The following is a 22,983-nucleotide window of genomic DNA, read 5'->3' as shown; positions in this document are numbered from 1 at the left end:
GAGATGTACTCGTTAAGGGGCATTGATATGAGACAAAACGTACACCTGCACACAGAAAAACAAGAAAAAAAACATTGGTCACCTTGGATCATGATCACATTTTGTAATCTGAAATGAATTGCTTAAATATTTGTTTTACTGCAAATATGAAACACATAATCCCTTGATATTGTTTCACATATTGCGTATGCTTAGATGAGTTATGCATATGTATATGTTAATATTACTTATTTTTTTATATTGGTGAGGAAACAGTATCTATGCCAAATAAGGTGTTTTGCGTTGATGGAACTTTGTTTTTAAATTGCAATCCAGTGATTGCGTAATCAAAAAGTGTCTGATCTCATTGTAAATGTTTCTGGTTCACTCCTAGAAAGCATTTGCATTCAAATGAATATGTCATTAAATTCCATGAGACTAAAAACACAAGAAAACACACATTCTGCTTTTCACAGTATTACATGTAGTAAACTGTTACATTGGTACTGTTTGATTATCTTTATAAAACGTGTATTACTTAAAATGTACCTCAGAATCAAAAGTAAATGCACTAAAGAATGTGACATTAATGATTCATTAATAATGATCAAGTAGTATTTTAATGGACACATATTATGTTAATTTCCAGGTCCATACTTGTATTTTGTATCACTGCTAAACATGTTTACGCTAAAAGAAACTGCATGTATCATATGTGACGTATTGCAAAGAAACTAGTAAGAGTAGAAAGTGCTACATTTCCCAATTATGTGTATTTTGGAGTGTATTCAAAAAGCAGAAAATAAAACCCCTCAAGTCAAGTACAAGTATTGACTTTAGTCAATTTAATTCAAGTTATTTAACTTTCAATTTGATACACTAAACCGCTTCACTAAAGAAGGAGGAGGCAACATGCCTTGCTAAAGGGGTATTCTGAAGTTGCTGAAGGACTTCTCCTGCATCAAACCTTTCTGATGGTCCACTGATTTCAACAAGTGACCAATGTGTGGCTTACTTGTATTACTTTTGGGCTGCCAAACCACAAACTAACATATTTGATTAGTTTGTTGTTAAGTATATGAGCTACTACTAAAATACCTTTTAAACTGTTCAGTCACATTTCTCACCAAAACCAACAAGCTTATGCTAACTAGGTTACTGTTTTATGGATTTTTAGTTTGCTTTGTTGTAAAACATGAACACATATTATATTTTAAAAGAAGTACAAGTTAGAGACCACTGTAGTCAGAATAACTTATCCTTGAAGGCCTGGCCAGGAGATGCACCCGGCCAGCCAGGGCCTTGGGCGGCAACGTCATCATTTTTGGGCGTGGACGCAAGCAATTCGGAGGCGATTGGTTATTCAGCCGGTTGCCAGGTATGTGAAAAATCCCACATTTTCTGTAAATTCTAACGTTCTTATACGGTCTATGATTTTAAACGTAAGATTGGAACAAATAACAGAATATTAAGATAACTTAATTTCCTTGCAATTTAATACAATTTAAAACACAGCAAGATATTAATATTGATAACAGTAGTATTCTAAATGTCTGATGATGTTGAACAACGTGATTGTGTTGCATTTTGGAACGGATGCGATGAGTAGTTAAGTGAGGCTTTTTGTCGTCTCCGAAAGGGGGTTAGTTACAGAGTACTGGCAACCCAGTGCAAGGTTTCAGCTGCATCACGCAGGTCTGGTCATACATACTCCGGCGTGTGGTATCTACGTTTGTATCAGGTACATGTATTTGTATTATCGTGGTTTACATTGCCTTATCTAAATGCATCGACAACTTTGCATTCTCGAATAGCATAACGTCGTTGTTGGTGTGTGTATTAGATAATATTAATATCCCGTTAGTTAGCTAATGCTGGCGCGAGAGCTAGCTAACAGTTAACGCTAATAACATGGCGCCGGGTGAGAGGGCCGCTTTTGTTCTTCTGTCTGGGTGCGGTGGTGAGCGTGCGGGGGACTACGCATCCTGTCCAAAATGAATGAAGTACGAATTACAAATTCGTAATATGGCTTCTGCGAACTCATGCGAATGTATCGAAACCCTTCAACACCAGAAATGTTGGCGGAATAAAGTAACTTAGCTCCACGTTATGTCGCTAAAGTTAGCTGGTAACGATGGCAAATCCGCGCTCGCGCTTTTTATCAAGTGGTCACCTTTTTTTAACGAGAAAGTGTTCGACAATCAAGCCATTTTGATAATTGATTGCGATTTATATTTGTAGACGACAACGTTCTTTGTTGCATGGTGAAGTCCCGTGATATTCTTTTTTATGGACGATATGCCGGTTAGTGCTATCAAACGGCCTGTAGATGGCGCTGCCGACTGATGCGCGTTCAGATTTAACGTTACCGAGGCCCGTCTAACTCACATCGTGAATATCGTTAACGTTTGAAGTGATTTTGAATTTGAGTGAAATAGTGTTGGAAAGATGTAAAAGTAGTGAGTATTTTAATCCAAGATTGTAACGTGAATTCCTCTGTCATACACACCGATATGGTAGACCTGCAGACGTTAACTAAAATGTTTTTTAATTCCATACATGGAAGTTAGTGTTTCCACTTTGTGACAAAATAGCCAATGTTAATGGAATGTGCCAGTACATTTAATTGATCAGAATTTTCTTGTGAGGTGTATTCAAAGCAATGACGAGATTCACAGTGCTTCTAAAGTGGAACCTAATTGTACACAAATTCAGGATATGAACATTGAAGCAGGATTTTTTTTTTACCCCTCCACACCTTAACGGGCAATCGTGATCTATGGTTTGAATATATGATCCTATAATATGTCCTAATACTAGGAACTGTTTTTCTTCAGGTATTGTGACAAGCCATGGCTGATGAGGGATATGTAGTACGCATCAGGGGTCTCCCATGGTCCTGCTCAGTGGATGAAGTACAGAGGTTTTTCTCTGGTAGGTATTTATATAATTTTTTACAAGAAGTATTTCTGTAATTAAAGAATTTACAATTGATTTGATGATATACATTACTTTTGCAGATTGCAAAGTCATCAGCAACGGCGGCGGCATCCACTTCACCTATACAAGAGAAGGGCGTCCCAGCGGAGAGGCATTTGTCGAAATGGAGAACGAGGAAGATCTCAAGATTGCAGTGAAGAAGGACAGAGAAACTATGGGCCACAGATATGTCGAGGGTGTGTAAAACTGCAGACAGATATTGGCTCCTTTATGAATGATCTAAACTTTATGCTGTGATGACTGACTGTTGTACGTCCTGTGATACAGTTTTTAAATCCAACAATGTCGAGATGGACTGGGTCATGAAGCACACTGGTCCAAACTGTCCAGAAACCGCAGGAGATGGCCTTGTCCGGCTCCGAGGCCTTCCTTTTGGCTGCAGCAAGGAGGAGATAGTACAGTTTTTCTCAGGTAAAAAAAAGCCTTGCTCAGTGGTTAACTGTAAAACCTCCTTAATGTAAAGTTGGTTTTACGTTCTTTAATTTTTCTTCTCCATCTTCCTTTTCTTGTTTCCTTTCTACTTTCTACCAATTCTTGATTTTACAAAGAAATCAACTTGCAATAGGAAAATAATTATAACCTAATTTTGCTTTTGAAATTGTAATCGTGAGGAAATGATGCCAGAAAAGGAAGCTAGTTTAGAATTTAAATTGAGGAATTATTTAAAGACCAAGTTAAGCTCAGGGGCAGAAATCTGTTATGCAAACACCCTTTCTCATCATATCAATCATACCTCCATTTTAATCATCATCTTTTTTCTCTTTCATTGGGTCCGATGTTGTAAGGCGGCGTAGTTAAATGTTGATGTCTGTGCCTACTGGTCATTTTCTAATGATGGAATGGGTCTCACTCATCACTGAGTAGACGGTCTCTTACCCCAGTATCATTGTCCCCTCTCCCCATTTACTCACACCTGTCTTTTGACTGCATCATTTTTATATACACTGTTCGGCAAGTTTTAGATTAGTTCCTACTGAGCCATTAGTAATTTTAATCTTTTTCTCTCTTCATCAACACACCAATACTAGCCCAATGTCCCACACAGTGCCCGTTTCCATATTCTTCCTCTTTCCTCATTTGTTCATTTCTTTTTTTTTTTTTGTCCCTAAAATACAGTAACTATAAGTCGTTTAAATAGCCAGTCACTGGTTAAAAACTGAACTGGTATGTGTGATGATGTGTAGAGTTTTCCATAAGTTTTCTCTTTAGAGAAAGTTCTCTCTGTGATTGGGCATGTGATTTAATATGTCCCCTGCTGGGGTTATCTGTCCTTGGGTTGAAGGGTTGGAAATCGTGCCAAATGGGATAACATTGCCGGTGGACATCCAGGGGAGGAGTACGGGGGAGGCCTTCGTGCAGTTTGCTTCACAGGATATAGCTGAAAAGGCTCTAAAGAAACACAAGGAAAGAATAGGGCACAGGTGGGGATGGTTGGTTGGTTGGCTGGATAAGTTGCTTTTCTTATGGTGTGCACCCTCAACATCTGAACTAAATGCAAATCAGACACTACATTAATCTCGGCTAATTCAAACATATTTGTAATTTTTTACCACAAACGCATACACAAATTGCCATGTTAGATTGCAATACGGCACACATTCACAATGTTCAATGGGAATATTAGTGCTTGGGCACCATTCACAAGTATGACACGAGTCGCTAACTAGAGTACATGCTTACTTTTGAGAACAAATGGTGTCTCGGCACTAAACATCAGTCCAGGTTGATAAATGGTAAGGAGTCTCCCTGGTGGTAAAATCAGAGGGCCACTGTACACATGGATCTGGAGCCCACTGTCGCAGGTAATGCTTAAGAGTGAGTTACAGAAGGGTTGGAGCCCTCTCTGTCCCTCTAAAACCAGGACAATGGCTGTCATGGCAAGGACACAGGACGCTGTATTCAATCAGTTGTATAACTAACTTCAGGTAACTATAAGAAACGTGTAAAAGTCAATAAGGCCCTGGTCATTTTGGACAGCTTAATTTTTGCAACTCAGTTAATAAGTTCTTTTTATTTACAGTTTTAACAACTAGCCTCAAGCACTCAGATATTACTACCGTTGGACTACACCATGACAGCCTCTGCATAGCCCAGTTGCATCAGTATTGAGCAAGTGCAGCCTTGCCTGGGCAGGTTCATTACCCATGCGCTCATTGTGCTATCTCTATGCTCCTAGGTACATTGAGATCTTCAAGAGTAGCCGTGCTGAGGTCCGGACCCATTACGAACCCCAGCGAAAGCCCATGGGCATGCAGAGACCAGGGCCCTATGACCGGCCCTCGGGTGGTCGCGGCTACAACATGATGGGCCGAGGGGGATCCTATGAGAGAATGCGTCGCGGCGGCGGCGGTGGTGGTGGCGGCGGCGGTGGCGGTGGTGGCGGCGGCGGCTATGGAGGAGGTGGGTGTCAAGTGGACCAAATGTGAACGGAAATCTGATTTAGTAACAGTTTGCAATTGTTTTAGATAGCCACAATATGATTAATCCGATTTTAAAATGGAGAGTAGAGTCCTGGACGTGCGTTAACCGTGATTACAAATGTTTAGGTGTATCAGATGGACGATATGGAGATGGCGGCGGTGGCGGTGGCGGCGGCTCTTCCTTCCAGAGCACAACAGGCCACTGTGTCCACATGAGGGGCCTGCCCTATAGAGCCTCAGAGACGGACATCTACAATGTAAGTCAGAGGAACGACTGAAATACCTGCACAACTACTGGATTGCTGAAATTGTCTTCCCTCGGTGCATATTGCAGCTGTTCAGCTCATATCGTAACATAAATGTGTTTAATATGTCCTCCTCAGTTCTTCTCGCCATTGAATCCAGTGCGGGTCCATATTGAGATCGGTCCAGACGGCAGGGTAACCGGGGAGGCAGATGTAGAGTTTGCGACACACGAAGATGCTGTGGCCGCCATGTCCAAAGACAAAGCTAACATGCGTGAGTTTGAAATGTGTGATTTAACCACTTCCGCCCTGCGTATGTATGAGTTTGCATAATGATGGTCATGGTTTCTCTCCCTGCCCCTCAGAACACCGCTACGTGGAGCTGTTCTTGAACTCAACCGCAGGTGGAAGTAACGGAGCCTACAGCAGCCAGATGATGGGTGGCATGGGTGAGTTTCAGTAGTGGAGATTGCGAGGCTAGCGGCATCTGTTGTTTGGGTGAAAATGTGTGCACAAAATCAGCATCTATGTAATAGTTAGGATTCTCTAAATCCTCCTGAACTGGATGTGAACTGTCCTCTACAGGGAACCAGTCGTCTTACAGCGGCGGCCAGCTGAGCTCAGGGTACTCTGGTGGATACAGCAGCCAGGGCAATATGGGCGGCTACAGTGACTACAGTGAGTGTCGGCGCTGTTATAGGCTTCTTCTAAATCCACAATAAAGTTCAACCTTTTCCTACTCTAATGCCACTTATTTATACACAAGGACAGTTGTGCATTGTTTCTGTGTGACTCCTGAAAGGAACTACTCGGTCCTATATTTTGTATTCTCTCTCTTGTTAGGTAACCAGGGCGGAATGGGAAGCAGTTACTACGGTGGCGGCGGCGGTGGAGGAGGAGGAAGCAGAGGCTCTATGAATGGACTGGGCGGGGGATGGGGAATGTAGATTTTCTTTTCTATAATTTGATGGGTTTTTTTTTTTTAACTCAGCATTTTGCTGCAAGGACTGGAAACGCAAGTCTCACCTAGTAAACATAGGGTCAGGTGAGGTTATGAAAACATTGGGGGGGGGGGGGTTTGTATTTTTTTTAAGTGGATGATCTTCAGAGAAGTGGGATCATCTGGTGTCAGAGAGAAGCACTGTTTGTCTTCCCCATTCTCACAGATTTAAATGTTCATTACAAGGATGTGTGTTTTTGTGTTCTCCATAAACCTGGCTGTCCCCCAAGGTTAACTCATCCTGTGCTGGTGGCGTTAACATTAGTTTCAATGTCTGAGTGCATGAACAAAACAAATCAGAAAGTCTGGTATCTTATGTTTTGACCTTATTTCACCGTCTACATAGTGTTAAACCTTTCTTTTTTTTTTTATTCCCAGTTAAAATGTTAATCTGAATTGAGACGTCACATGTTCAGAGCATGTTCTGTTTTCTTACGGTATGAGGAATTTTTTTTCTGGATTAGGGCAAGTGAATTTCAAATCTGCTGACATGAAGATTTCTACTGCTTCAAATGCTATTTGTATTTCCTGTGCACAAAGTGAATAAACTAGTCTGGAATATCTAATTGAAACGAGCATTGCAAAAGAGTCTTTATTCATTTATCAAATAGATAAAAAAATGTTTCATCACCAAATTAAGATGGCTTTGTAGCAGTTGACAATCTACAAAACCCAGTAGTAATACATTCTAAAATAGATTTAACATTCATACAATGAGTTTGCATGTAGCAGTGGGTCCATAGCTGTAAAAAAGTAGATGCATGACGAGGATGAATAATATCAAAGTGACGTACACTGATGATCCTCAGTGACCTCAACGTAACCTTAAAAAAAAAAAAAACTCAATTATAACTACACTTTAAAAAGGGTCAGTTTTAAATCAAGTCAAATTATTGTTATTCCAGTCCAAAGAAACAAATCTCAAATATCCTAATTTTCAATTTTAATATTAGCTCATCCCATCAGGATTAAAAGAGGGTTTAATACAGATCAATTAATACTCCTGAATTTCAGGCAATAGTGGAACTGGACCATCAAATCACATCTCCCTAAGATTTGATAACATTCTTGAAACACCAGTACTTCTAAAACCATAGTGGGTTTGCATGTGCAGTGTTGGAAACATAGCCGTCAGGAAGCCGTGGAGGAGCTTCTCTGCAGCAGGAGGGCGTGGCACACGTCGCACACCCGCACAGGCCGGGGGTAGGACGGTAAGGCCAGCTCATTACTGGAACAACAGTTGCAGTAGATGTCTCCACAGTTTCTACAGTGGTGCTGCAACACACAAACATGGACGCCTCATTGATGTGAAAATTATTATAGAAGAACATTTAATGAGACGGGGGTGGAAGAGACTACCTTCCTGCGTGCGATGGAGAACTCCTTCTCGCATTGCTTGCATTGAGTGGCCTCATCGTCTTTCAGCCAGGCGTGGCCCTGATGGGAGCAACGAAGAAGAGGACTGGTCAGGATCTCTTCAAATCTCACAGCATCAATTGTACATGTAATATATTCTTCACATTGTACCTTCAGAGCTTTGTTGACCTCCTTGAAGTCCTCCATCTTAAGTTTAGACCTTTTGACAAAAGGAGAAAGAAACACAAAAACCTTACAAAATGGTACACGTTTTACCAGAAACATGTAATAAAGATTTGTAAACAAGAAGCACTGACTGGCTGAGGTGCAGCCCCATCTCCTGTAGAGCCTGCTCCTGCTGCCCACATGTCTGCTGCAGCTGCCGCTTCTCATGCTTCAAATCCTGCAGCTCCTGCACCGTCAATTTACCGGAAACAAGAACCATAAAATCACAATATTGCGAAGGATTAGCAAATATTTGCTCAGTCACTTAAGAAAAACCTAAATAGGATGAACAATGTTGAAACAGTTGAACAACACAGCAACAGTTGAAGTCCTGCAGTTGCGTAGCAAATATTGATATAAAACAGAAATCGCTCAAACTGCAGGGTTTAATGCAAATAATCCAGGAACAGGTATGAGATGAAACCCATGAATTTAAAAAAAAAAGAGGAGCTGATCGCTACGATAAAGGAGCCCTTATATGTCATGTGGTCGTTTTGTGTCCGTGTGGTTCTCAGTTCCTGGAAAATCTAATTGTGCTGCACAAAAGTACAAAGACTTCTGCGCAGGAAGTTTAGACGTATAAACGTTTTTCGAAAGAAGAATCCACATGACGAGCTGAATGAACCAAACCCTGGTGAGTGGAGTGAGTGTGACGCTGACCGCGTGAAGGCCCTGGAGTTGTTGCAGCTGTGTGCGGAGCTCGATGCTGTTGTCCTGTTCCTGCTGGAGAGCTTTCTGCAGACTTTGTCTCTGTTCCCTCTCAGTACGCAGCTCATTCTCCAAACCCAGCCTGAGAACAGAGAAGAGACACAGTAAGTTTAACCCTCATCCTACACACATGGACAACCATCGCAGCAAAATGTCAACTTATTTCTTCTCAAAACATTAGTTATGTGATTAATGCCCGTTGACGAAAAGAATAACGGATACTATTAATTTAGGAGAGAAGCAGTTAATTCGCATTTCGTGTAAAATAAAAATAGACAGAGCGCATGAGAAGATTTGTGTCTGCTGCATCCGCCCCCTTCAAAAGGTGACAGAGTGCTACAGTGTGCGATACTTTAAACGAGTAACACTGTACCTATCTATTCTATTTTATCTACAAGTTACATGACTTGAACAGATTGATTTAAAAGACTACCTGTATGAATTCATAGATTGTAATTAATGTGGACTTGATTTGGATGGTGAGACTGTCGGAATTCAGATAATGAGGGGGAACATTTGTACTGCAACCCTGTTAATTCTGATTTCTAATCTATATTTATAGACATTGCTTTCGTGTAAATATTTTTTTTAGCTCAAGATGTAAAGGAGCCACAAGTATGTTCATTGCACCATGAAAGGAAATGTCTTTCCCTTACCGAAACCACTGTGTAGGAAACCATGTCCAGTTCAGATGGTACAGAAAGTTACTGACGTCCCTATTGAGCTTTCATTACTTAACTGCTCCTCAGTCGTGCATTAACTCATGTCAGCCAAATCAGTGCAGTGTTTGTTTTTTTTATTCCAGCTGTGTGAGTCTTAACCTTTGTGTATCCAGGTCAGTCAATTGCTTCTGCAAAGCATCCACTTTTCCTTCCAGCTCCACCCTCATGTCTTTGTCTGACTGGTCACTTTGTTTACGCTCTTGCTCTGAGTTCTGCAGTCTGTGAGGCACAACCAACCAGGGAGAAGAATATTACTTTCAAAAGGAACACCCTTTTGAAATCAGAAAAACCTGCACAATACACACCTGTGCTCTAGTTCCATCATGGCTCTCTCCATTTCATCCATCTTCTGCTCGAGCTGCACCGCCTCGGTCTGCTTTTTTTCTGCTAATCGTTCTGAATCCTTGAGAGCCACAGAGGTTGTATTAATGTGCGTTCTGTCTGAGCGGCCACGCAAGACAGAAAGAAACCGTGTATTCTTGTGCGTCTACCTGAGCTTTGTGGAACATTTGCAGGTTAAGAGTCTTGACTTGGTCGAGCTGGAGCCGCAAGGCTGCCAGCGTGTCCTGTTTCTCATGCGTGTCCTTCTCCAGCAGCCTCATGGCCACCTCCATCTCCTGCTTCAGGCCCACCTGGAGCTCCAACTCACGCTCCAGCTCCTGCCAGCATGCATTGCAAACACAAACAAGCATGAGTCCAATTCAGTTCTGAAGTCTAACCATTACAATAAAACAGTAGTGTTGCTTAAGCTCCTGCTAACAGGAGGCCACATGACTTAGCACCACTCACACTGCTGGCTTCTGTCTCACTATGTATGAAGACTAATTTCTATTTGCCACATGCGTGACATATTCTAGTGCTTTATATAACCGGTTGATACCTGACCTGGCGAATGCGCTTTTCCTCTTTGTACTGCTTCCAAACCACATTGTACATCTCATCCAGGCCCTGTCGAGTCTGTTTGTACGTCTCCAGCTCCACCTGGCTGTCCTGAAGGGCTGCCTGGAAAAACAAAACACATTATACAGTGTGGGTATTTTCCTAGATTAGGAGTGATTTAGTTGCCGTTACTTTCTGACCTCTTCCTTGTTCTGGCTGGACTGCAAGATCGTCTCATTCTCCTTTCTTAGCTGTTCCTGTTCCTCCCGCAGAGAGTTGATTCTGTCTGTCGCCGCTGTCAGCTGAGCAAAATAAAACACACGCTTATCAGACACGTGAAGCACGGCTTATAGACAAAGATGCTGTGATGACATTAGAGGGGAAGGCTTCTTTTTAGACAATTGAAGCAATCTTAAGATGCGTCACGCCCACCGATTACAAGCACAATCATACAATAGTTACACATACACACATTCTGACCTCCTCTGAAAGTTTTTTGTTGTTTTTTTCTATAGAGTCCATCTTAGCCTGAAGGTCAGTGACGGTGCCACTCAGGTGACGATTTAACTCCTCAATGTAGTGTTTCTGATCCAATATGGCTGTCATCTTGGCGTCACTTAAAGAGAAAGAATAAAGCAATGTCGGGGTTGAGTGTGCATTGGGTCTGTATGAGATTTAACTATTGTCATGCCAGGGGCGACAAGTTCAAACTAAAATCAGACCAGAGTGGTTCAAAACATGATAAAACAGCAGTGAGATGCTCAATTCATCCGAACAGCAAGCACTCACTTTTTTGGTGTCTCGCTTTTGGCAGGGTCTTTCAGATACAGGGAAAAGTCAATGACTCCCACCTAAACGGGGACAGAGAAACTGATCACTGTGTATGCCAGACGACTCGTCTCTCAAAGAGAAAATGGGCTGCAAAAGCTGGGATGTGAAGGCCCACAAAACCTGCCAGCACTCACCTGAGAATCAAGATCCTCCCCTTTTATACAGAGGTTAGCGTCAATTACGTTGAGGCCCACCAGGAGTCCCCCGATCACCGCTCCCTCCTCCTCCACCATCAATGCTCCAGAGTCATAAAACTCACTAGGAGCCAGACACAGAAGGAATTGGAAGAATTATGAATTATGGGGGAATTAGCTGTTAACAGACAAATTAACATATTAATATTCTAAAATAAAAAAACAGCTATATTAGGCCCACATAACGTATCCTGGTTACTAACCTCAGGAGATCTTTGCGGTCCAGCAGAGCTTTCATATAGTCAGCTACTGTCTTCTGCATGAGCGCTAAATGCAGCCAAGCCCTTGCTCTGCCCAAGCCGGTCCTGAAAACATAATTAAAGAAAAATAAATCCCCCAATAACCAACTTACGTGTATCTTACATTGTAGGTATACTGGGAAATGATTTGCAATAGCATACTTAATGCCGGGCAGGTCTCTGGCACTTGTGGCAATGTTAACAGACTCTGGACACAACTTCTCAACCAGCTCCAGCGGGCCCCATATGGACTTGTTCTGACCGATGAAGGATTTCTTGGCTAAAAAACAAAAAAAGGGAAAAGTCATCTCTGCTTGATCTGCTGGTGGCATAAGATCTTTGGATGAAATGCAACTCTGTTCAAAAGGCCAGACTCACCTTTCAGCCCGTGTTTGAGGCAATGCTCCAGGACGATAAAGAACTGCTGCAGAGGAGGGTACTCCGAGTCCAGCGTCCTGCCCAGACTCAGGGAGGACTGGATTAATACTTTGATGCTCAGCTTCATCATGCTGAGGAGGTTGGATCTTTCTATTGCCATGGGGTCTTTGGGGGGCAGCACTGTCAAGGACGCAAGGCAAAGGAAAAGCGTTGAATGAAATCTATGAGGGGCCGTTTAGGCCATAACTATTGAGACACTCTCACACGCACTACTGAAACACTTAAACACACACTAATGAAACACTCGTACATTCACTATTGAAATGCTTGTACACTCACTACTGAAACACTTACACACATACTAATGAAACACTTACACACATACTAATGAAACACTTACACACATACTAATGAAACACTCTCACATGCACTACTGAAACACTTACACACATACTAATGAAACACTTGTACATTCACTACTGAAACACTCTCACGGTCACTACTGAAATTACTTGTATGAATACATGTGAGACGCTTGCACATCCTCATGTAAGAGCATACATACATATAACTGAAAACAGATAGATACGTATACATGTTTCACTTGTATGCATTTCATATGTATGTGTATATGACAGAAGTATATATGTATGCGTGTGTGTTTCTCATATGTATGCGTAAGAGTATTTACAGAGTATGTATGTATGTGTAAGTGTTTCAGTAGTGCGTGTACAAGCGTTTCAATAGTGAATGTACGAGTGTTTCATTAGTATGTGTGTAAGTGTTTCAGTAGTGCATGTGAGAGTGTCTCAATAGTTATGGCCTAAACGGCCCCTCATAGAAATCTGTCACCCAATATGCAGGCTTTGGAGGAAGATGTCATGCAAGTTGTGTCCACGAAATGCAGAACAAACACCATGCGTGTAGTGGCACAACACCAAACTCTAAATCAAGATGATGCTCTTGAAGTAATGTGTCCTGGCAGCTGACATTAAGTTTCCAACAGGAAGTGGTGAGAGGGACTTTTCTGGCTGTCCTGTTGTACAACTTCACTAACTTTGGATGAAACATGGAGTGTTAAGAGTGACACCGGTGAGTGACAGTCACAGCCCACCTGGAAGCGTTTTTGAAGCGTTGTTGAGATCCGGTCCGGACTGAGATCCGGTCGCAGCGGACCCCTGTGAGGGACGTCTCTGGGCGGCAGCGTAGCTCACCCCACTGCTAATCGTTTCCGTGGCCTTCCGAGCCAGAGACAAGATGGGAGCCGACCAGCTGCTCTCTGCCGCCGCCGGAGCCGGAGCCGGCGTCTCCGTCCGGTCCCGCTCGTCGCTGTCGCCGGACTCGCCGTCTGGCGCGGCTTCCGAAACTTCGGGCTCATCGAGCGGTTGTATTGCTTCGCTCTCCTCAACAGCTGTGTTTACCTCCCCTGCCTCGTCGGCCATTTTTTACCCCCACCCTCCCTGCTCGCCGAGTATTCACGTGACCAGACCAGAGCAATCACGCGCGCTGTGAGAACGTTATTCTTCTTCTTTTCTAAGTTATTGTCGGTTAGGAGGCACCAGCGCCACCTACTGGACTGGGGCGAGTGCGCGTCAGACAGACGTTGAAGGAATCCTGCATGTGTGTGTGATTGTGAGGGCCTTGATTCATCTAAGAGCTACAGGAAAGGCGTTTCCCGTAGAAGACATATTGACAAGTGACAGACATGTCAAGCTTAATGTTTGTTCATGTTTGGTATCACTTTCCTTATCTTGCTCCTCACTTTCCACATCTCACACTATCGCTATAGCAACAAGTCCTTATACAAATGTTATGAAAACAACCTCTCCTAAAGACCACGTAATTATTCTTGGTTTCAGAAGTTCCTAACAAGATAATGAGCTGAGGTCCTTTTGTAGTCCTTTCTGAGTGTGATGTAGTTCCTAGTTCCACCACGTAGTGGCGCAGACATGCTGTCCGTCAGTCACCTGTTGAACCTGTTTGAAGGTGCTTTTATTATTTATAGGCCAAAAGAAATTCCCCAGTCCAGTTTATACCCTGCAATAATTCGACTTTAAAAGTGAGTGAATGAGTACAAATACATTATTTGTTGTTGTTGTTATATTTATTGCATTATTATAAAAAGTAAACATTTCAGTAATATTTTTTTGTATGTGACTTTCTATATCTATCTGTCTGTCTGTCTGTCTGTCTGTCTGTCTGTCTGTCTGTCTGTCTGTCTGTCTGTCTGTCTGTCTGTCCGTCCATCCATCCATCCATCCATCCATCCATCCATCCATCAGAGTGATGATAGAGATATATTATATTGCCAACCATGAAATACACAACTCTTAAACACATCTGAAAGCCTTAAAGATTAGATAAGGCAACACACACTGTGGCTTATAGAAATGAGAGTCGGTGTTTTGAACGACCAGGGCACTTCAGGATATATAGGTGAAAACTTAAAGCAGAAGATGGGGCGAACATATTGATATAACATAATTAATTTCCATCAACTTTAACAGAAACGTATACAGGATGCACCTTTTAATAGTAGACTGAATCCCGTCTACTTACATATTATAACTTATAATAATGCCATATCACTGTCACCACCAGAGGACTAATTTGAATTTAAAGTGGCCCTACAAACTCCGCACCAAAGTGATTCGCCTAATATTCCATCTATGAATGCAGTAGCGTACTAATATTGTTATAGCGCACACTTTGTCCAGCCTGCATCCTCCACGCGGGGCAGCGTCTGTAGGCGTGGTGACCCGAGGAGGGCCATAAATACCGCGGTGCCTCGATCCGAGCGCTCCTTCTCTCCGCTCCTCTGACGCTGGAACATCCTGGACGCGAAGAGGACTCAAACAGGCGGAATTAATTCACACAAACGCACCGAGAGAGAGAGAGAGAGAGAGAGAGAGAGAGAGAGAGAGAGAGAGAGAGAGAGAGAGAGAGAGAGAGAGAGAGAGAGAGAGAGAGAGAGAGAGAGAGAGAGAGAGAGAGAGAGAGAGAGGCAGAGAAAGGAAAAGAAAAGCGAGAAGGAAGGAATATTTAGAAACGGAACAAGTGGAAGGAATACAACTTGTAGATCACTGGAAGTTTTGACGTGATGGGGATTTTCGCTGTTGTGCTCCTGCTGGTTCACGCCTCGGGTGAGTTTCACGTGCGCTGATGTGAGATAACAGCGTCCTTCTCTGTTGAGGGACGTGATCATGTTTGACATGAGCTGCCGGTGTGTGCCTCTCTTCTTGGCTACCGGTGTACACCTTTTGGACACTTCATAACTTTTCATGCTTTTCATAATGCCAGGCTATTCGGGAGCTAACGGGGTCATCTCTCTATTTTAGAGCATGCTTTATGTAACTGGATACATTTATTTTTAACTCATATTCTTGCCTGACATTAGCTAACTGTCTGTCCATGCATTTCATACGCGTGTGTGTGTGTGCGTGTGTGCGTGTGTGTGTGTGTGTGCGTGTGTGTGTGTGTATATGAGACACAGGGACTATATGCCAACTTCTATTGGCCCCCACTCCCACTGTTTTTCCCTTCCTGCATTTCAAGTTCAAGCCCCACTTTTGGCCAGCTTCCACTCTGCCAAAGTGCTCTTGAGCAAAGGGGGTGAATATGCTCTGTATCTCAGTGTGTGCATTTCCTAACAGGGATCCGTAGGATTCCACTAAAAGCCAAAAATCCTGCCTGGAGCTTCCTTGTGCACAACATGTTTCGACTTGCCCTCAGAGGTCCTCCCACCTTGGCACACTAACCTGTTTGCACTCCTCGTCCCCTAGAGGAAGAGTTTCTGAGGTGTTTGTGGGCGTCTATTCTGTCAGAGACGGCATCAAACCAAACAGACATGCAATTGTAACATTTTAAACTCTCATTCTTTCCTCCAGTGGTGTCCAGACTGGCCAGCGGTGCCGCAGTTGACAGGTATGAAAGCGACAGGCAGCGGCACACAGCTGTGTTCAACTTGGACACGACCAAAAACAGGAGGGTGGAGGAGGAGAACGTGAGTGCGACGACAGCGGAGTATGGTCAGAAAGGCGTGGAGGAGGATTACAGGGATTATTTCTATGAAGACGAGTATGAAGATGGCATGTCTGGAGACTATGTGGAGTTGCCAAGAAGTAAGGGAGTTTGCTATTTCTCAAATGTCTTACATTTCTCACCACTTGCCTCCGCAACAAATACGATAACATTCATTTTTGTTGTTCTGTTTTTTTGTTTAGTTGCCATGGTAAGCAAACCCAACAATCCGTCTTCCATCCTGGAGACAGAAAGCACAGAAGGACAGAAAAGGAGAGGGAGGGGAAGAAAGAGTGGGAAGGGAAAGGGAAGGAAGAGGAATCCTTGCCTGAGGAAGTACAAAGATTTCTGCATTCACGGCACCTGCCAGTACCTGAGGGACATCCGCGCCCCATCCTGTGTGTAAGTATCTCTGTATCTATCTCCTCACCGGCTCTACCACTTGGGTTCCTGCCGAATCATTAACCGATTCCCTCTCCGTCCTGTCTTCAGGTGCCACGTAAGCTACTCTGGGGAAAGGTGTCAGTTTTTCACGTTGTCCCTGGGGAAGCCCCAGGAGGGCTACAACCGGAGCACGGCTCTGGCCGTGGTGGCGGTGGTGCTGTCGTCCGTCTGCCTCACCATCATCGGCCTTTTGTTGTTGCTTAGGTAAGTGAAACGCACACAGATCCACTCACAAACACACACTAACAACCGTACACACGCACACATACACACGGACAGATTCAAGACCTTTCTGGTAACTTAGCAAATACTTGCCATGGATAGACACAGAACATAGTCTGAACAAGCTCCTTTTCTTTTGTTGATCACAGGTTTCACAAGCGGGGAGCGTATGATGTAGAGAATGAAGAGAAGGTCAAACTAGGGTTAGCGTCCAACCACTGAGGAGACAAAGAGAGGTGAGTAGGTAGGAACAGGGCTACAAACACATGCACTGACAAACACCGTCATATTTCTTCTTCTTCTTCGTCGCCTGAACAAAATAAGGTTGTACTCATTGCCTCTCCCTCTTTTTTTCATGCCAGGCAAAGATGTGGAAATTCTACCTCAAAATAGAAAAAGAGAAGTGAACTGCAAAAGGAAGGTCCTGGAGGGAAAAGGATCGTACACGAAGAAGGGAACCAAGGCCGTTTTCTGCCTTGACCCCCTGCTAGACGTTCAGATGAAAAATGGGCAGGTGAACATATTCCTGAAGGCCTCAGAAGAAGTCGGCCCACCTGAAACTGGAATACTAACGGCCCAGAAGATGGACTGGAGATGTGACGAGCCGTAGGTGATGAGCACGAAGGAACGAGGAGAAGAAGAAGGAACATGTCTAGACTCTGTGCTGCTTCTCGACTGTGTGAAAAGAGGTCGTTTTTGGACGGAACTGAACAAGATTTTTTAACAAAAGCATTTTGTATTTTCCTGCACAAGTCCATCTTTTTTTTTTTTTTTGTGTACAGTAAACCGTATATTTATAATTTTAATTTATTTATTTAAACTAACTGTATTTATAGAGATTTTAACCACCTACAACCGTTTTTAAAATAATGATGTTACAGTTGTTTTTATATTTCTTATTGGACGTTATTTATTTATGAAACAGAAAAGCAAACAATGCTGAAAGCTCATTGACAGATTCAGTATTTCATGAAAAGGGATTCGATGCGTAACTATCTGATTTCTGGCGTTATTAATTTCGGCACTTAGTAGACGATCAATAGCACTGTGATTAATAGATTGGTCATGAATAGACATGATCGTTTTTTTAAATTATTCGGGCTAGTTTCATTGAGAGCAACGCTCTGCTTGTACTCCCATTGTTACGAAAATTCACACCTGGAAGCTGCCCAGTGCAACCAGTTTGATTTGTAAGCCACTCGGCAGCTCGTGGCCTTGCTCAAAGGCACAACGGTGGTGGTAATGGGGCTGCTCTTACTCCCAAATTTGTCCTACAGGTTTGGGGATCTTTTTGCCGCTTTAGGGTGAGTCTTCTGCCTCAGTGTTATAAGATCAGATCAATGCCTGTCATCACGATACATCGCACTGGCTGTGTATTTATTAAAGCCAACAAAAAAACTGCCCTCAGCAACTGTATTATTAAGAAGCGTTCAAAAGCGAGTCAAATATCAAATACACTGCAACAAGAATTTGGTAAAAACATGTTGTCATGTGGTCTTACCGTCATTAGAGGAATAAATCATTCAGATCCATGTTGGGCTGTCATGTAAAAGAGAACATAAAATGTGAATTACAGTGTTCCACTCTTTGAAATCCTGTCCTGCAGTTTTGAAGTGATTTTTATTTATGTGATTTTTTTCTTCTTTTTCAGAGCGAAATAAAAAAAGACTCAAAAAGACTTTTAGACTCATGTAATTTGTACTCCATTACATCAAACCTCTGCATTAATAGGAACTTCACATGTTGGACTGGCAGATCAATTAAGCTAGGTCGAGTTTATTTTTGTCTTTGGTTCACTTCCTGAGTCATGTGAGTTAATGTGATATTTTAGAGTGGCCGGTCCAGATGATGATAACACAAGCGTGTTCTTTTGGCCTATTCAGGAGCTGTAATTAAAGTAAACAAAATATTAGTATTTCCCCTTTCTCTGACGTGTGAGCAAATGATTTTAACCAAAGCATCTGTATACTGGCAAATATGTTTAGTCAGTGCTGTGGAGATAGGGAGTCAAAAGTCCTCCTAGTTTATTATGCTCAAATCTGGGTAGGGGATATAAAGGGGATACCAATGTTTAATCACTATATATTTATATATATATATTTACCAATTGTACTGTTAAACAAATGATTGTTTGCCATTTAAATGTTTGCCATTTAAATGAATACGTTTCCCAGAAGCCTTTCTCTTAGGACCAAATGTAAAAGAACACATTGTCAGTTTCACGCGTTGTCAACAGCATCTTCAGACTCACGGACAGGTCAATCCTAATGGGTGCGGTCAGGACTCACTTGCCGCTGTGTGTATGTCCTGAGCCACGGGGAACAGATGTGCGGCGTGCCCGCCGGGGAACACCTGATGTTCAGCCACAACATGTTGTGCCACAGCACCACACACCATTACTCACACAGCCAACAGATGTCATGTTCAAAGACACACCACCAAGTCTAACATCTGAGACCACAACCAGCCCTGAATGCCGCAGAGTTCACAGAGACCGCATACAGCAAATACTAGCAGGATGCAACAATGCTGTCATGTATGCTGCATGCAGGTTTAATGGGGGTAAGAAAAGTCAAAAGACCCAGCTGGACTCAAAGTATTTGTTAGTCACCCCTTGAAGTCACCTCCTACGCGGATATTGTTATTCAGACACTACGTGTGTGAGTGTGTGTTGGGGAGTATGTGGTAGAGTAATGCCTTGGTGCTGGTTCTGTGGGTTACAAGGGTCAACCAAATCATTACAAGTAGAATGTATACAGCAACACAGGAGTCTTTACATGTTTGCTATGGGATAGTTTTCAACACTGTTTGTGGCTTTGATTCCCGTACTTTCTATATATACTGAATAAACAAAATACTGGGGGTTCACACTGGGGGATGTTATAGTTAAAGACAGATGTTAAGCTGAACCATAAGGGTGTGGTACCTGATTCAGGATTCAGCAGTTCAGCATTTAACTTTTCTCCATGCACATGTGTTCAGCTTGTACTTTAAGTAGATAAACTCAACGCGTGTCAGATATGTTAAGTTTAATTCCTAATAAAACTATTTAAAAACCTAGAATATGATGGTGTAGGACGATATTTTGGAGGTTAAAGATGACGTATCATGAAAACTCTTTTCAGGGCTTCCGATGCATTTGGGTATCTTGAGTGCCTACCAACCCACAAAGTATGAAATAAGACAACCAAGTTAGTTTTTAGTGGCAGATTGTGCGTCTCCCGAAGACCTGAAAAGAGACTATTTGAAGTGTTTTTATTTACACATGAAAAGTTGATATTTTAGAGACATATGGTTTTCTGGGGACAATATGCTGACAATGATGGTCTCTCTGTTACAAATAAATGTAGATCATTTTCCATTCTGTGTTTGCCAGTGTGCAGTGCGTACGTATGTGTATGTGTGTTTGACAGGGGCTAGTCATTTACCGTAGTGGAGCCACCTAATCCCAGCCTCTCAATGTCAAGTAGCAGAGCACACAGAAATAGTGCTGTGCAGTCATGCTCACATAGCTGCTATTCCCGGGGCTGGTGGACACCAAAGAGCCAGAATGCCGAGAGAGAAAGGAGTTCGCTGCGTTCTGTTTCTCAGTGCCCTGGTGGACCACAGCCAGGAAATAATGTCCGTCATGGTGGCCCATCATCAGGCACTAGCGCTGCGCCGGTCCTGAATTTTCCTTGTAGGGTAATTGCAACGCGGTCTCTTGTCCTCTCCTTCTGAGTGTTTTTCAATGTTCCTGGAGCGACTCGAAGATGATATGTCCACAGATCAGGAGGCATTTCCTTGCAGGGCGGCCTAAACCCATTGGAAGTGGAAGATTTCGTTGTGTGCCACATTCCGTGGGAATTGCCGGTGCATGGACCAAGAATGCAATTGTCTTCAATACTTCTTTGGCAACAGTTATTAACATCAAGCTCACCGAAACCCATTTGACTGTATGCACCTTTGTCTGTAACATAAAAGACTTTTATGTTTCACACTAATTTTAGTTGAACTTATTGTGAAAATGTTTTTTAAATCTATTTTTCGGTACATTATGTATTTTGGAGGTTGCTGATCACTGCCTTTACAGTATAATCTCTTACTTTGCAGATGACAGACTCGGTATCAGTGCAGCATGTGCGTGTTCTGATAATGTTGCATGGTTCTAGCAACCTAATATTTATCTCTAAAACTTCCATGAAAAGATCTAAATCCATCCAAATCAACTTATTTGATGTTTTGATACATTGCCAAATAGACTTCAGATTATCAGATGCAAAGAGATTGTATTGGATTGAATCAGTGTGAGGAGGATGAGTTTGTTGTGAAAGGTGTTTCCTGCCCCACTGACCAACAATGGGTGGTTTCCACTGAAATGGAAGTGCGCACGCCAACAGTTGGAAACGCAATTATTGTCAGACCGGATATCATCAACAGGAACACATTATTATCTGAAATTAATGACTGTGTGTCAGAATCTGCTTCAGATGTTAAAGATAAAGTTAAAATGTGATATTCCGAAAAATAAAATGTGTTTGCATGTGTGTGTTTGTCCAATGTCACTACAAACTAAGATCGTCAACTGCTCCTGAGTAAAAAATGAAGCGCCAGCACTGCCTCAGTGTGCCCCTCAGGCTTGATTGATGAGGTGATAACAGCGACATATATTTATCGTTGCATGACAAAAAGAGGCTGCGTTGGATCAGTGTGTTGTACAGTCTGTCGTCCCGTTTACACGCTGAGGGCAGCCAGAGGAGGAGAGGAGGAGGGCGGTGTGTTGACAGGATGACAGGAGCGAAGAGAAGGAGTGAGAGATAAGGTCGACGTGGTAACACGAGCCAGGGAGCGAGAGACGAAGAGAGATAGAGAATGGGTTCCAAGGTGAGAAGTTCTACTTAAGAGGGTGCAGACTTGTCTTCGCCTGCGAGTGGATAAAAAAGATTAAGGAGTTAGAGGAGCGGTGGTCACTGCCTATATTATAGCTCTCACTCTTCCTTCTCCGGTCCTTTATTTTGATTTACCCTTCAGGTCCTGTAAACTACATACTTTATTCTTGTCCTCCTTACATCCCTATTCCCTCCTCCATTTCTCATCCTTTTCCTGTCTCCTTTTTCTTCCGCAACCCCTCAAACTGACACATGCTCAGAGGCAGTTTCACCAAAAGGGCAAAAGAAGTCATGTAGGTCCCTGCCGCCTGCAAATGTGAAATTAAATATTAAGTAATAAAAGCAAATTTTCATTAATTTAGAAGATATTTTATTTACTGACCAACATCCCTTAACTGTTAACCCCTTAAAAAACACTGCCTCCACTACTTCATCAAGCTGAGCTCTCAACCACCAAAAGCTACAAGGAAAATGTGAAGATATTGCATCAAGTTCTCATTATCAAAGTGTCAAAATAGCAGTTTGGTCAGTGGTCATTTAGCATGTGCATGTGTCCTGTGTTTGTCTAATGTGGCACACAAACACAGGACTTCCGACCATGAGGCTGCTGGTCGGAAGTCCGAAACCAAAAGTAAAGGTAATATTTTGTCACTTCACTCGGTAGTCGCTTGAGTTGTTTGTCAGTTAAGTTAATGTCAACAACGTTCTTTCCTAAAACCTAATAGTTTCAAAGACGAATGAATATAACGAGTATTTATCGACACGCGGTGTGTAGCTTCATAGTTTGAAGCTTAAAGCCAACGGTAAAAAGGTTGTCTAGCTTCCGGGTTTACTGCTGGGGTATGCAGCCTACTGAATATGCACAGTAGTGTTTTCTCACAAACATTGGAAGGAAGGCAGAGTGCCGTATCCAGATCTTATACATCCATGTCTGTGGGAGTCAATTAGTCTAGCTTAGCATTATAAGTGTAAGCAGGGGGAGATAGCTAGCCTAACTCATTCAAAAGTTAAAAAAACAACTGTTAGCCCCCCTATTGCTCACTAATTATCACATTATAGCATTAACTTTGGAGTCAGTCAGCTACTTGTTTCTTTATGGTTTCAGTTCATAGAGTGGCACAGACATGTGAGTGTTATCGATCTTCTCTTCTAACCCTCAGGAGAAAGCGTGCGTTCCAAAATACCAAATTCCTTTCCTGCAAAGTAAAAAAAGAAGATAAAAAAAGAAGATTCAAGACGGTCCGTCAACCAAC

General features: G+C 42.6%; 3 protein-coding genes across 7 annotated transcripts; 2 read left to right on the top strand and 1 right to left on the bottom strand.

Moving 5' to 3' along the window:
- Window positions 1–1,607: 1,607 nt before the first annotated feature.
- hnrnph1 (heterogeneous nuclear ribonucleoprotein H1) lies at window positions 1,608–7,216 on the top strand. Of its 2 annotated transcripts, none has more exons than XM_034544333.1 (11): window positions 1,608–1,720; window positions 2,817–2,913; window positions 3,000–3,155; window positions 3,247–3,390; window positions 4,262–4,400; window positions 5,156–5,379; window positions 5,526–5,656; window positions 5,783–5,918; window positions 6,010–6,093; window positions 6,230–6,322; window positions 6,484–6,589. In XM_034544333.1, exons 2-11 carry the CDS (start codon window positions 2,832–2,834, stop codon window positions 6,489–6,491), a joined length of 1,197 nt encoding a protein of 398 aa, XP_034400224.1. In that variant the 5' UTR covers window positions 1,608–1,720; window positions 2,817–2,831; the 3' UTR covers window positions 6,492–6,589. The 2 variants fall into 2 exon arrangements, with proteins under 2 accessions (XP_034400224.1, XP_034400223.1); XM_034544332.1 differs by having other exon boundaries at window positions 1,647–1,720; window positions 6,488–7,216.
- rufy1 (RUN and FYVE domain containing 1) lies at window positions 7,211–13,961 on the bottom strand. 3 transcript variants are annotated; one of them, XM_034544330.1, is made up of 17 exons: window positions 13,291–13,961; window positions 12,177–12,356; window positions 11,961–12,078; window positions 11,763–11,864; window positions 11,500–11,623; window positions 11,324–11,385; window positions 11,015–11,150; window positions 10,735–10,836; window positions 10,541–10,657; window positions 10,147–10,314; window positions 9,961–10,058; window positions 9,755–9,874; window positions 8,886–9,015; window positions 8,318–8,412; window positions 8,172–8,220; window positions 8,004–8,081; window positions 7,211–7,919 (listed from the first exon to the last, which is right to left on the bottom strand). In XM_034544330.1, exons 1-17 carry the CDS (start codon window positions 13,616–13,618, stop codon window positions 7,776–7,778), a joined length of 2,151 nt encoding a protein of 716 aa, XP_034400221.1. In that variant the 5' UTR covers window positions 13,619–13,961; the 3' UTR covers window positions 7,211–7,775. The 3 variants fall into 3 exon arrangements, with proteins under 3 accessions (XP_034400221.1, XP_034400220.1, XP_034400222.1); XM_034544329.1 differs by having other exon boundaries at window positions 11,763–12,078; window positions 13,291–13,649; XM_034544331.1 differs by lacking the exon at window positions 9,755–9,874 and having other exon boundaries at window positions 11,763–12,078; window positions 13,291–13,649.
- Window positions 13,962–14,972: 1,011 nt separating this feature from the next.
- hbegfa (heparin-binding EGF-like growth factor a) lies at window positions 14,973–18,541 on the top strand. Of its 2 annotated transcripts, XM_034544334.1 has the most exons (6): window positions 14,973–15,319; window positions 16,064–16,297; window positions 16,400–16,598; window positions 16,689–16,844; window positions 17,012–17,098; window positions 17,225–18,540. In XM_034544334.1, exons 1-5 carry the CDS (start codon window positions 15,277–15,279, stop codon window positions 17,082–17,084), a joined length of 705 nt encoding a protein of 234 aa, XP_034400225.1. In that variant the 5' UTR covers window positions 14,973–15,276; the 3' UTR covers window positions 17,085–17,098; window positions 17,225–18,540. The 2 variants fall into 2 exon arrangements, with proteins under 2 accessions (XP_034400225.1, XP_034400226.1); XM_034544335.1 differs by lacking the exon at window positions 17,012–17,098 and having other exon boundaries at window positions 17,225–18,541.
- The last annotated feature ends 4,442 nt before the right edge of the window (window positions 18,542–22,983 follow it).

The sequence above is a fragment of the Cyclopterus lumpus genome, chromosome 10, assembly GCF_009769545.1.
Source record: "Cyclopterus lumpus isolate fCycLum1 chromosome 10, fCycLum1.pri, whole genome shotgun sequence".
Lineage (NCBI taxonomy): Eukaryota > Metazoa > Chordata > Actinopteri > Perciformes > Cyclopteridae > Cyclopterus > Cyclopterus lumpus.
This window is presented reverse-complemented; position numbering and strand designations above follow the sequence as displayed.